Source organism: Vigna umbellata, chromosome 6 (genome assembly GCF_029865625.1).
Source record: "Vigna umbellata cultivar VRB3 chromosome 6, Vumbellata_1.0, whole genome shotgun sequence".
NCBI lineage: Eukaryota > Viridiplantae > Streptophyta > Magnoliopsida > Fabales > Fabaceae > Vigna > Vigna umbellata.
Window position 1 is genome coordinate 23,772,501 of NC_142170.1, and position 15,841 is coordinate 23,788,341.

The window sequence follows — 15,841 nt, forward strand, 5'->3', positions numbered from 1 at the left end:
GGGTTTCACAATTAAGGTTCATCGCGATGGAGGTTGCGGTTTTGATCTGGGTTTTTGGTTTGATCTTCTGTAGGTTGCTTGCAATTGACAAAGGAGGAGAAGATGTAACAACACACGTCGTGGTGTAGTTGGTTCGCGAATCGCAGCAGCGCTAATGGGTTTGCATCGCGAAGATGGTGGAGGTGCAAATCAGTGAGGTTGAAGGTGAATGCGAATTTGGGTTTTCTATTGGGCAAATCGCGATGGCTCGCATCTAGGTTTCGCAATGGTGGTCATGGAGATTCGAATTAGACGATTTAGGGCAGATTGTAATTAGGGTTCCTGAGTTTGTGAAATTTGAGATTTCTTTGTAGGTCTTTTGTGAGGCGCGATTCATCGTAATTTAGGGTTGATTTTTGAGTTTTCTTTCGCAAACTTGATGCACATGAAAGAAGATTCATGGACAGTGCTTCATCGATGAAGCACGACCCATTTATTTTTTAATTAGACATTTTTCACTTAGCTTATCTCACACTGACAGGTCACATTAAAGTTAATTTTGTTAACTAAATTTAATGACAAAAAAAACCGAATTGTTAACTAAATTTAATGACAAAAAAAACCGAATTAGTTCAACTGACTACCAAAATGATTAAACTTAAGAAAAAGAAAAACTAGTTTGAAATACATTCATTTTGGGATTTTTAAATCACATATAAAATTAAATTGATTTTTTCAACTAATTCAAAAAGATACTTTTATAAACTGGGTATATCTCTAACGTATATATGAAGTTCACTGATAGAATTAAAATATATGAAAAGGAAGAAATTAAAAAAAAAAGGATTATTTGACCTAGAAAATGACATAAAATAGCACTCGTACCTGTTGCAAATGTGAAAGCGACACCCTCCAACTAGTCGAGATGGCGACAATGACTAACAGTGATGGATGGGAACAAGCATCACACGACCAAAATCAAGTGTCAGACACAAGAAATTGACATAGAATGAACTTACCAACAGGTGTGGAATCATTTGAAAAAAAAAACAACAAAATTGTTGGAAAAACGAGAAAATTAGAAAAACAGAATGCAAAGTAAACTTTAATTGCGGCGTGATATGTGGAATATATATAGTTTAAAAAGTCAAGAATGCGACCATTTAAATATATATTAATATTTCTAATTATTTATTTAAATAAAAATTGTTACTTGAATTTTAAATTATAATATTATCTTTAAATTGATTTTATAAATTTAAGTTTTATTTAATCTTTTAAAATGATATTAAAACTATCTAAAATATATTTTAACAAAATTTTTTGTTTGTTAAATTTCTCATCAGATTATCATTAATACCTAATCCTACGTTTAAGATAAATATATTTCAAAGTATAAAAATATATTAAAAAACCTATAACGACTAAAATAAAATAAATTTAAAATATATAAATAAATTTCAAAATCAAATTATAATACACTTAATTTCAATCAATAAAAATATTTAGACAAATAAAAGAAAACAAAAGTAAAAAGAAATAAATGACATAATTTGTACTTTATACTTATAAATACATATAGTTCTAGACAAAAGTCATAAATTAGCATGACTTCGTATCAATGCATTTTAAACTAAATTAAAATATATAAATAGATTTGAAAGTCAAACCATAATTCACTTACTTTCAACTAAAAATAATATTTAGAAAGACGAAGGAAAAAAAGAGTAAAAAAAAAACTAATGACACACTATCTATTTTATACTTACAAATCCATCCAATCATAAAAAAAAACACCAAAATCATGCAATATTTTTCAAAATTATAAAATGAGATAGATTTAAAAAAATTATGAAAGTGTGTAAGTTATGACAAGGTGACATGACTTTAATTCAAAACATTTTCAAAGTTTGAAACTATAAATTAACATAACTTTTGGTTCAATGTATTTTAAATTGAATTAAAATGTATAAATAGATTTTAAAGTAATCATGACTTACTTAATTTCAACTAGGAAAAGTGTTTAGAAAGATAAAGAAAAGTAAAAGAGTAAAAAGAAAAAATGACAAAATTTATATTTTATACTTACAAATACATCGAATCCTAAACAAAAGTACCAAAATTATATAAGTTTTGTCAAAATTACCAAAAATTGGATAAATTTTAAAAAAATTATGAAAATGGATAAGTCGTAACAAGGTGACTCAACTTTAGTTTAAAATATTTTTAAAGCCGAAGTCATGTCTTCGATTAAGTGTATTTTAAATTGAATTAAAATGTATAAATATATTTCAAATTCAAAACATAGTTCACTTAACTTCAACTAAGAAAAATGTTTAGAAAGATAAAGGAAAAAAAAAAGAGTTAAACGAAAAAAATGGCACATTTTGTATTTTATACTTATAAATACATCCAATACTAGACAAAAGCACTAAAATGGTGCAATATTTTTCAAAACTACCAAAATGGGGTAGATTTTAAAAACAATTATAAAAGTGGATAAATAATAATAAAGTAACACGACTTTAGTTAAAAACATTTTTAAAGTTGAAATTGTGTCAAGTTAACACAATTTCAGTTGAAAGCATTTTAAATTGAAATTGTGTCATGTTGACACGACTTTAGTTAAGTTTTGGTAGTGCTAAGTTAACATGAGTTTAGTTGAGTGCATTTTAAATGGAAGTCATGCCAAATTAACACGATTTTAGTTTAGCTTGGTAGAAGACATGTCAAATTGACACAATTCCAATTTAAAATACTCTAAACGTATCAACTTGACGCGATTTCAACTTTAAAAATGCTTTAAACTAAAATCGTGTCATATTGAAATGACTTCTAAATAGTAAGTCATGTTGTCTTAATATAACTTATCCACTTTAGTAATTTTTTTAAAATTTGGCTCGTTTCATTAATTTTCAAAAAGAAAAAAAATGCACGCAAGTGCGTTTGCCCGAATCCTAAGTCATGGTTATTGAGTATCAAACTTTTATTGTGTATTTAAATGAAGTGTCGATTTAGCTAACATCGATGGTTATTTAAATTCTTCCATAAAAAAAAAAGTGCACCAAGAATCCCAAACATATGAAAAATTATGATAATATAATAACTTATTACAGTTAGAAGAAGTCTCCAAACTCAAAAACCTTAGAAAATATTTATATGTCGTACATCAATAAGCTTCCAACATGATCATCTCATAGGCTGTACCACTTGCATGCATTATAAAAGAAAAGAAAGAGAAAAAAAAAACTTTATACCCTAAGAATTATTATTGATTTCTTATGATGAGATTATGACCCTTATGTCTTGGAGGGGATAGGAGGGCAAAGAGTAAATGATATAATTAATTTACGAATGGTCTATTATGGGTAAAACTTTTTGCATGATATAATATTATGAAAAATTTATGGAGAACAAGAGAAGGCACGTCGCTTTCTATTGTAAAGTTTAGCAGCTGCTCAATAGCAAAGGCAGTCAAATAATTTGTGACCTATTAAAGGACCTTTCAAAAGCTATTAGGGCTTCGTAACAAAATAATTTTGAACCATCCTATAATAAAGACCTTCTCCTATCACACAGGATGGTCCATACTTTCACCAATTTTTAATCTAAATGCTACCTAAGTTGACTCCTACTACCCTCTTTTACTCTTTTTTATATAAAATAATTATTTTTATCTTTTACTCTCATACACTTCAAAAATCTTACATCGTCAAAGATTCAGTCTTAAAGATTATGTTGTTAAAAATATTTAGTGTACAATTCATTCTAGTTTTAAATACAAATAAAATTGTAAAACTTATAATATTAATTGTTTTAAGATTTTGAATGGAAAGTGATGTTATCTTTTTGGAAAATCAAATATATTTATATACATTTTCTTTTCTTAACCTATCTAAATGCCCTTTAATAATAATAAAGTTGTAAAACCTGTAATGCTAATATTTCATATATGGTAATAAAAAAATAATAATTGAAACCTATGTTGAGAGCAAGAAGTGTATGAATAAAATAAATTCCATTATTTAGCTATTCGGCTATGTACTATGGGATATTTATTTCTATCTTTTTATGGTTAAGGTTTTGAACTCTCTTTTTGACTTTTAAACCTTTATATTCTATAATGCTTTCACGTCTGCAATAGTAAAAATCATAAAGGGAAATCAATAAAGAGCTTCTAAGTGGTGCGTCGTCCACTTGTTGATGTGAAACCCCATTTTTTACTTCAAGATATACACAAAACTTTCATAATTTGGATTTTATCAATTTTTAAATTTAAAGGATTAATAAGAAAATAATAGGATTTAATGCAAATTATAGCTACAAGATTTCTTTGCCTAGATTGACATTATCATTTGTATACATTATATATCCTAATTAATGGAAAGTAAATACTCTTTAAGATAGAACAAGAACCCCAAATGTTGGGAGAGCCTTTCTATAGTATGGAAATAAAAGAAAAAAATACAAAGTAACAATATAAATTAATTTAGTATCAATCCTAGTAAATAGTTAAAATTACGATAATTAATGCTAGAAATCAATTTAAACTCTAATTCATAAATTAATTATAATTTTTTTAGGCTTAATTCATCATTTGGTCCCTAGTTTGGAGTGTTGTGTTCAAAGTCATCCTACCTTTTTTAAAAATTTAGTAATGACCCATATTTCGTAAAAAATAGTTTAAGTTGGTCCTTTTGGCTTACGACGTTAAAAACATAACGGTGCAATTGTTTCCGTGGTCAAAAGTGAATGATGTGTGAACTTATTGATTGTGTGGCAATGTGAAGTGAATTGACTTGATAAGGTATGTCGAAATGTTAAAAGTTGAAGTTATTGGATAAAAGAAAATGGTTAGGGTTGGTGCAAAATCATATGTAAAATCAGAAGCCCCAATTCTAATTTCCAAAATCAGAATCCCAATTTGCAATTCACAAAATCATTTGCAAAATCAAAAACCCTAATTGCAAATTTGCAATTCACAAAATCATGTGCAAAATCAGAAACCCTAATTGCCAATTTACAATTCACAAAATCAAGTGCAAAATCAGAAACCCTAATTGCCAATTTGCAATTCACAAAAAAATAAAAAACCTTAACTCTCTCCTAACACTTCAGCAACCATCACCTCATCGTTGTCTTCTTCTTCACCTCAAAACACCCACAAGCAGAAAAAACTCATTCAAAGAGGAGGCGGAAGGTTGAACAATAATTGAGAAAAAGGTCGGTGGTAACGTTGGTCGAGCTCTTGACCAACGATGCACCTTGGAAAAGATGCAGCAACGCCGACGATCACGTCTGACTCCAACGCTAACGGCAATGCGAGGAGAGTGCAGTTGTGGGTGAAGGTGGTGTTGTCGTGGCCTCACACAAAGAAGATGGAGGTGGTGTGGTAGGTTTCCTTCTCTCTTTTGTTGGGGTTGAATTGGAAAACGAAGAAAGGGAGATTATTGTGGTTAAACCTTTTCCATGTCATTCAATTTTATTTTTAAAATGAGCACATCATTGACTTTTGGTCATGGAAGCAATTGCACCATTATGTTTTTAACGCCGTAAGCCAAAAGGACCAACTTGAACTATTTTTTACGAAATGTGGGTCATTAGTGAACTTTTAAAAAAGGTAGGATGATTTTGAACACAACGTCCCAAACTACAGACCAAATGATGAATTAAGCCTTTTTTTATTAATAACATATTCTAATTTAGATATTATGTTGAAATTGGTCAATATAATGATTGATCATATTAAAAAGTAGATTTTAAGTCTAACTTAACTTCACAAAATCGATTTGTACGATGAGAGTTGCATATACTTATATATATATATATATATATATATATATATATATATATATATATATATATATATATATATACACTTTAAATTAACCTTATTTTTAATCGAATTGGAAGTAGACATTAATGACATCATCCAATAACGACTCGATAATGAGTAGAATATGTTTAATAAACCACAAATCTTTCTAAAATAGACTCTAACAATGACTTTGATATCATATTATAAAGTAGTCTTTAAATTTAACTCAACTCCATAAAATCAATTTGTAAGATGAAGTGTGTACCCACTTATATACTCTAAATTGACCTTATTAATAGTCGATGAGAGATTTTCAACAATTTTTTTTTTAAATTTTGTTTTTATTTAATAATTTTCATATAATTATAAGAAGGACGTTCCACCAAATACATGAAATGAAATGTTTATGCAAATGAAAACATTTAGGAGAAGGTGTTGTATTTTATGTAGGTAAAACATGAGTAGATGGTCTCTTTGCTAAACTTTTGAGATGTCTTATTATATATAATATATAATGTGTATTTGGAATCAGAGGATGTATTTCTTTTATAGATAAAATATATAGTTTTTTTTTTCCGGTTAAAGATATGTAGAGAAAATAAATAGCATGTAAATTACTCATCTTTACAACTAGTCATGGTTCCATTTTTGTTAAAGGTGTTTTCTCATTAGATTTAACAAAAATAGATTGTATAAATACAAACTTATTATTATTATACTTAACTAATTTTTCCCTTCTATAGTTTAGAAACAAAATGCAACATGATTTAATAGTTTTACGTTATAAAAGAATAAAAAAATGTTAATATTGTAACATCTCATTTTAATATAATAAAACTACCAAAATAAAACATTATATGGATGATAACTTACCAGAAAACTACAAACAACTAGAGCAGAAGATGTCATTCCTAAGCTCACAATGGTTAAGGTGATCATTACAAACGAGAAAACAACACACAGAGAGACAAACACAAAAGCAAGGGTAAGCTAGATACAAAACATTTCATCTCACCTTTATAACATAACATACATAAAACATTTAAATCACATACATCAACCCAAATATCTTAACATGTAAAGACCTAGACTGACTAATCTGGATATTGTAAGGAATGTCGAGTTCTAGAGGTTCCTGCACCGGTGTGGTAGAACAACTGGACTACCCCAAGCTACTACACCAAGTTAGTCCTACAAACGCCCTTTTACCAATTGGAGAAAGGCACCTCAGGCTCGGACCTCCTGCTATTCTCACCACATGACTCATCACTCTCTACTTGAGCATGGATGATCATTAGAATATTAGGATAAACCCCAGCATAACTCCGGCCATTCATACTATCAATAATTGAAACCATACAAAAGGAGTTTCTCCGCGGAACCCATGTTCACAACTTTGAAACCATACTTAGTCATATACTTTCACATTGAATTCCCACATATAACATCACTAGTCATATTATAAACCAATTCATACTCCACAATAAGTAGTAGAAACCAATCATTCAAATACTCAGATACATTGCACACACTTTAAGAAAATATATAAAAACTTAGTTGAAAATCCGATATTTTCGCTCAGCTAAAAGTGTCTGTCAGCCCACTCGCTTAGCGCACCAAGACTCGCTCAGCGAGAACAGAAATAGTGAGTTTTGCTTGCTCACCTTTCGCTCAGCAAGACTCTCGCTAGAAGTGTTCTACTCGCTCAACGGACATTCTCTCGCTCAGGGAGACTACATAATTCTGTAGTACTGAAACTGCAGAATTTGCACCCCTCAACCAATCAAAACCTCTTTTATGCATCTTTTCCAACTTCTAACACTCCTAGATTGTATTGTACACTCAAATGGACCTAAACAAATGTATCTAAACCAATCTAAACTCATTTAAAAGTGATTGATAAGCAAATTCCAATCCAAAGTTAACCAAAATCTGACTTTAGACACCAAAATTGAATTCTACAAGTTCTTGTTCATTTTCAAGTAACTTAAGAACTCTGACAAGTCAGAAATGACTTACTAACACACCCCAAACTTTCTATTTGGGCACACAACCATTGATTCAAAATATCACTAGTCCAAACCCCCAAAATGAATCTTAAAACTAACCAAAACAACACAAATTTACTACTATTTATTTCTAAACCAGATTTTAACACATTTACCACTTTAACAAGTCTTACACAACACCAAACCAACCTTAGAAATTCATATTACTCCAACCAACCCCAATCTCACTGATTTACCCCTTGCAAGCTACATTTTATACCAAAATTGACCTATACTCGCACCTTTACTCTCAACATTTCAACCAAAATTAACACCAACACAATTATACCAACCGCATTCACAAGGTTACTCTAAATTTACACAGAATTCACACAAGGAATCAAGCATCCTACCATTTATTCTTCTCAATCAAACACAATTAACACCAACTAGATGAACCAAGAACGTGTAGGAGAGACATGATTACACATGCGACAATACTACATTCTTCTAAAACAGATTTGGGAACGGAAGGGGACATAGGAGTTAAAACTTACTTGCTCTATTGAAGAAATTGATAGAGTAGAAACGTAGACCTCGTTGTCGTGGTCGATTAGGTACCTTCTGATCGTCAAATAGATGAATCAGGATTTATTTTAGAGAGAAGGTAGGAAACTCTAGAAAAGTGGTTTCTAGAGAGATGACATATTTTAAAATAATGAAACTCGTTTATAACAAAACTATTTATAAATAAAGCATTTAATATTAAAATAATCGAGTCTCACTATTTTTGGACTACCACCACTTCTAAAATACCATTTTCTGAGATTTTACAAACATAATAATATTTATATTTATATAAGTTTCCTATAGTTAACAAATATTGCAAAAAAATTCAATCATATTAAAAACAAAAATTGACAATATATGTTTATGAAAAGAAATAATAAATACATAAGTAATACTTTTCTTATGATATTTATGTCGATATTTTTTGATGATATAATAAAAGGATATGATTGAAATCGAAATGTAATTGTAATTATAATACGAAGACGGATGAAGCTTTTGTTATTGTATTAAACACAAAAAATTACCATCCATATGAAATATATTACCTAGTATCCATTATCTGTTACCTACAATAAAAAATACCCACAAATAGTAACTATTTATTAATTTTATGTACAAATATTTACGGATATAGGTATTTTTGTCATCCTTAAGTGTGTGTGTTTATGTGATAAACTTGGAATTGAAAAACAAGTGGTAAATTCACAATTTTTTTTGAGTTGTATTGAAATTGAATTTGTTTTTATATCTTTTTAATATTATATATCTATATCTATATATTAAAGATTTTTTATTTGATGTTTACAAAATATTTTTTAGTCTCTTTTTCTTATATATTGTTCCACTTTATCATTTCTATTCATCATGAGAGTCAAATTCACGTATAGATTCCTAACAATCTTTCTTCTGAAATCCTCAAATGTAATTATTTTTTCATTTTGATATACTCTCCCTTTAAGGGATTAACCACAACTACATTACTAATGACCCTACTATATTACTAATGACCCTTACATTCATTATCATTATGGAACACACTTCCCTCAATTTAAAAGATTTTTTATTCAAGAACTATTTTACATCCATAAACACTTAATCAAACATATTACTTAACATGATGTATAATTTCTCATTTCATACCTTAATTAGAACTTTAGTTTTAATACTAATGTTTGAGATCTTTCAAGAACATATTTACTCCAAACATTTAGTATCAATGATAAGATACTATGACCTCTTACTCAAAACCTAATGTTTGTGGGTCTTTAAAGAAAACACCCATTACCATTAGTTCATAAATTTGATTATACATCTACACAGTATTTTTGTTTCATTCTTATTTTGTTCTTTTTCATTATTGTATTTTGTTATTTGTCTTTAAGATATGTGTTGTTATATTCTTTTTCATTATTCGCTTTGTATATATTTCTTAACTCTTTGATTAGTAAACAAGAGACAAAAAATTTTTCAATACATTTCTTTTATTTTTCTTGTATATTGTTAAATTTTTTCATTTTTATTCAATAAGACTCAAACTCACTTATATTCCTAAAAATATTTTTATCAAATGTAACTCTATCCCACGTTAATATATCCTTTATAACGATTAACCACAAGTACCTTACTAGTAACTTTTATCTTTATTTACCACAATGGAAAACACTTGCCTGTGTGAATAAGATTTTTGATTCAATGATCACTCTTTATTTTACTTGTATAAGTTAGTTACCAAGATGAATCAAACTCTAATATTAGTGTTAGGAAATATATAATAAGAAATACTATTTTTTTAACAATAGCACAAGTACCTAAAAGCACCACAAATAAGAGTATACAATCATATTTAATGTAGTTTAACACTTTAAAAGACTTAACAAAACATATTTTATCAATTAGCTTAATACCTCTTTTGGTCCCTAAAAAGAGGGAGATTGTTCAAAGTGGTCCTACCTTTTTTAAAAAGTTCAAAGTGGTCCCAACTTGTGAAAAATCGGGTTAAGTTAATCCTTTTTAGTTACGGCGTCAAAATTTTAACGGTAGAGCTGCCTCGTTGGCCAAAACTTAATGAGTTGTCCATTTTTTGTGATTGTGTGGCACTGAAGTTAAATGACGTGTTCAGCGAGAGAGAGGGAGATGGAGCGTGTGAGAGGACGAGGATTGGGAAGGCTAACGAGCTCTTCGACGAAGTGAAGAACCCGTTCGGCAGTTGTTGAGGAAAGATGATAGAGCTCGTCCTGAGTGGTGATACGCTGTGTGTAACCTCCGACGATGGCAGTGGAATGAATAGCAACCCAAATCTTGCAATTTGGGAGGGAAGGGGCTTCTTGCAGCGAAAACCACGACAGCCAACAAGGACAAAGACAAAGACAAGAAATGACCTATTTCTCGCTCATCTCGTGGAGGAATCCAGGTTTTTGCCCCTTTTCCTTTTTCTATATATTATTTAAAGTCTTCTACTTTCTCTATTTTCAATTTTGAAACCTTCGCCACTCTATTTCTTCCCTCTTTGTTGCTTTAGATGCTAGGTATTTGTCCTTTGTATGAGTGTATATGGTTTCATTTTTGAGTGAATAATCTATCCATTCTTGTTCACTCATACATACACATACATAATCTGTAACTTATTTTTGATTTTCAAGTTTCTGGGTTAGATTTATTTGAAGTGTTCTTAAAGTTTTATTTTTGTACATTAAGTTATGTAAAGTTTGTTACCTTTTACTGTAACAGATATGAAAGTCATACTTATTATGACATTTGATTAGTTGAAAATGTAATTTTTTCATACTAAGTGGGTACCCATATGTGTTTTTATATATTTTTGTAACTCTTTTATGTGTTTGGAAATATAGTTTCATGTGGGTCGTATCCATAGACAGCTGAAACAAAGGGTCCAGGCCAATGGACGTGTTGGGGCGACTGGTGCAGTATACTTGGCCTCAATTATTGAGTATCTGACTGCTGAGGTTCTTGAACTGGCATTTGATTTCGACGACGGTGGCATCAATGACCGCCATGGCTATGCGAGATTGAAGATGGAGGTTGGGTTTCCTGATTACACTTGTAATTTTCTTGAGGAGATTCTCCATGGCAGAGTTATCATAAAGCTTGGATCCATGGTCGGGAGCCCCAACGACCTTGATGACCAACCACCAGGGGCTTCTCTCAGCATAGAAGGCCTTGTAATGGGCGACGGGGGAAGCCAACTCTTCGTCAAGCACTACGCCCACATTCAGCCGATTTGGTTTTTGTAGGTTCTCGGTGGATGAGGCTCGATTTGGCCAACCCTTAGTGGTGGTCTGAGGTGTTGACGGCGACGATTTGTGGCTTTAACGTTTCTAGAGATGAAGCTGATGTGGCAAACAATTTGTATTTTTAAAATTCAAAATTGACACGTTATATTCCACGTATGAGAAAAATAGGACAACTCATTAAGTTTTGGCCAACGAGGCAGCTCTACCGTTAAAATTTTAACGTCGTAACTAAAAAGGATTAACTTGACCCGATTTTTCACAAGTTAGGACCACTTTGAACTTTTAAAAAAAGGTAGAGCCTTATCAATTTTTACGTTTACGCAACTTTTACAATAAGATAAAATTGCAAACTCTTTAATGCAACTTATGGTGAGAATGCAATTGCAAACTTTCTCATAAACACAACCACCAAAGTTTCCTATAAATAAATAGAAAAACTTATTGAATTGGGATGATAACAACAAATCAATTCTTCGTTTTTACAATATTTTTTTACTTTTTTTTTGTATTACTTAATGTAATTTGATCAAAACTAGTTTAAAAAAAATTAAAAATATAATACTTGAAAGTTACAATGTATTATCATGTTTTTTATGTAATTGAGTGTGGATTTAACAGTGATAATTTATGTTTATACAAATATAGTAATGTTTGATATTATTATACATATTATTAAAAAATAGATTTTAAGTCTAACTTAATTTCATTAAAATGACGTATAAGATGATGTTTGTTCTTATTTATATATTGTAAAATAATTTTATCTCTAATTAACGTAAGATTTTCAACTCATTCATTATGAAAATACAAAAATCATTTAATCAAAGTTAGATCACTTAAGTTGAGGTTCCTGGAAGATCTTCTAAGAACAAAAAATATATAAAGAAAAAGAAAATGAAAATGAACTTCTTCCGAAATTAGAACTATATATATGCACAAGATAAAAACAAATAATTTTACAAATTAATTTTTACTTTTAATCTTTTAAAAGTACTTCCGGATAAGTTGGTTAAGCACAGTAAATAACTAGTAACTTTTTGAAATAAAGCTAGTGTTAACACTCACTTGTGTAGTGATGGGTTTGCTAACCTAACCACATATACATATAAATATAAACTCATAGTAACCTTGGAAACTACCCCAACTTCTCGATCATTCCATTAGCCATCTGAAGCTTATAAAATCCTCCTCACTTTATACCACCTTCTTCCATTCCAACATCGACATCACCATGGCAAATACAAGAGCAACCCAACTTTCCATGCTTGCCCTAATCATCTTCTCTTCATTCTTCATCACTTCGCAGGCACGTGCCACTCTCCAAAGGCACGTGCCATCATTCTCCCACCATAAAGCTCTCGAGATCCATAGGTTTCTCCACAAATCAGGTATTGACCTAGCAAAACGTCCACATGATGAAGATGGTGATCTTCCACTTGCTCCTGGAGATAGACTTGCACCAGGAGGACCAGATCCTCAGCACAATGGAAAACAACCACCACGTAGGTCTTAGGGTTTTCATTTGTTTGAGGATCAACGTGGCTACACGCATGCATGCATGCCTTGTTTGGTTTTATAGGTATAGAACTTTAAGCTGCATGGTGTGAGCTTAACTATATGAGGTGCATCCTGTGGTACCTTCTTTCTTTCCCAAGCTGTGTTGTAACTTTGTAGTATTCTCAAATAGAATAATGCTATTTCTACTCACAGTTTCTGCACCATTTTCTTCTTCTTCTTCTTCCCTTAGTTTCTCTCTGTGGTAGAAATTGGTGTGGAAATAGCATTACTCTTTCAAATAATTCCCTACATGGTTGGAAAATTATACATGTTTTGGAGCATATGTGGGTGATGTGGGTGGATATGTTTCTGTCTTGTCTTTGTGTTTAACTTTTATCTGTTTCTTTTAGTTTCTGTAATCTTGTTTTTATAGGAGTTGTTTTGGAAGATCAATGAAGAGGAACCAGGGTTTTTTGTTTTTTACTTTTTTTTAATATAATTTTAATCATATATCAAATTTTCTTTACGTGTTTGTCATGGATCAACTACGCCAAAAACTTAACTTCCGTGAAAAATCACATACTAAATAATTTACATTTAATATTTGCTATTAGTTTTTTAATTACGCATATAATACTTTAGATGTTGAATATAAACTTCCACATATTATCCAGAAAAATCACAAAAAATTATATTGGCTTTAACGTTAATCGGAAAATAAAATACACAATTCAACCTCATCTTAAGATTTATATACTTTTTTACATAAAAAAAAATATTGTACTTTTTCAAACTCTTTTCTGTTTATTTGTTGTAAAGGCAAAATTATTTCTACGGAAAGTAGTTTTAGTCATGGAACTTCTTAATTGGAAGTACTACGGATATTTATTTATGTGTATATGCCAAAAGGAGAATAAAGTTCAAAGTTTGATTCAAGCTTTCCATTTTCGCTTTTAATATATATCTATATATATATATATATATATATATATATATGGTGAAACGGGGGTTAATTATGAGATATGAGAGGCTCTAATAGTAATATTTGAATTAAAATCTACGATATAAATTCAAAATATAATAAAAATAATACCCATGTGTCGTTCTCTCCTTGTTGCTTATTATTCTCTTTGTTTTCACTTATTTTTTATTTTGGCTTAATACCCTATTTTGTCCCCAGTTTCACTCGAAAATGTCAAATTAGTCCATCCTTTAAAAAATGCGTCAATTACGTCCTCACTTAATAAAATTTGCATCAATGAAATCCCTTCCGTTAAATCCGTACAAATGGCGTTAATAGAAGAGAGAGAAAAATAATTAACGTTGTTTGTACGGATTTAACGGAAGGGATTTCATTGATGCAAATTTTATTAAGTGAGGACGTAATTGACGCATTTTTTAAAGGATGGACTAATTTGACATTTTCGAGCAAAACTAGGGACAAAATAGGGTATTAAGCCTTTTATTTTATTGTGATTTGTGTTTTCTTCTTTTAAATTGTAGTTTTTGTGGGAATGGAAATATTTTTATGTTTTCTTGTTTTCTTTTTTAAATTGTACTCTTAGTTTGTATTGTATGATTAAGTCGACATCTCTCTTTCCAGGTCACAATAATTAACAATGAGGCGAATAAGAAATTGATTTTTTTTTAAATCGTAAAAATATCAGAGACATAAAAACTAGAACACATCTCTTTTGAATTCGTTATTAAATTATTCAATATGAAACTAGTTGTACATAGTGCGAGAAAAGAAAACATAAAAACAACAAGAAACAGAGAAAATTTGAAAAGAACAAAAACATGACAACTGGGTTTTTATACGTATGTGATTGAGAAGAAAAAGAAAGTGTGTATTGAATAAATTATGAAATATGGAAGCTTTTATAGATTCCAATTTTTATATATTTTCTAGATTTGAGGGAGGATTTATTTCAAATATGGCTCGTAGAAATGTCTAATATCTTTATATATTAGTTTAGTTACTTTCTTTGAGAAGTAATAATGGCCATAAAATTAATTACAAATCATTCTTAAGAAAGAAAAAACATTTTGAAAGATAATTAATAATTTATTAAAATAATACAATACTATGCATATATTTTTTTTAATAGCATGCATGATTTTTATAGTTAATCACAGAAAGGTTTCGGCATATCAGTATCCACTAGTACAGGTTTTAAAATCGCACAATATACATCATTTCATGTGAAAACCGCTGTCTATCAAAACGCGGTGGCAAAAGTGAAATTAAGAGGACCTTATAGACCTCGGGTGCATACAGGACTGAAACAGAAAGATGCTACGACCTCGGTTGCTGAAAAAACCGGTGCCTAAAACCCACCTACCAGTTGATATACCTTGGTTGCGTACAGAACCGAGGCATAAAGCCTCTGTCACACCTGTAACTCACGCATTGAGCACGCTTCTACGGCATCGGTCCCTCTTGGACCCGGTGTCAAAAGCTACTTCGGCCTCGTTTTGACCGAAGCATATAATCTTTGGGCTTGGACATCCGAAACTTCTCCCCAAATGCTCTTTCAAGCCATGAAAACCCAGCATACCTCTCCCATTTTTCTCTACGCCACAATCGTTCCTTGAGCTGCCTGCTCGTCGCCGCCGGAGCCACCACCATCTCAGATCTACAGATCTGAAGAGTAAGCGATGGCCGGTAGCGGTGAAATATCTCAGATCTACAGATCTGGCCCGGCTTCCGCCCGTAAAGACCCCTCCTCCAT

At 30.6% G+C, this 15,841-nt stretch overlaps 1 protein-coding gene across 1 annotated transcript; it reads left to right on the forward strand.

Annotated features, from left to right (window-relative positions):
* Nucleotides 1-12,840: 12,840 nt before the first annotated feature.
* On the forward strand, nucleotides 12,841-13,122 carry LOC148197021 (CLAVATA3/ESR (CLE)-related protein 13-like). The gene has a single exon (XM_088093577.1). The coding sequence runs from the start codon at nucleotides 12,841-12,843 to the stop codon at nucleotides 13,120-13,122; it is 282 nt and encodes a 93-aa protein (XP_087949703.1).
* The last annotated feature ends 2,719 nt before the right edge of the window (nucleotides 13,123-15,841 follow it).

Bases quoted from the DNA above. Each gene is read 5' to 3' on its own strand.
- LOC148197021 (XM_088093577.1), top strand. From the start codon at position 12,841: ATGGCAAATACAAGAGCAACCCAACTTTCCATGCTTGCCCTAATCATC.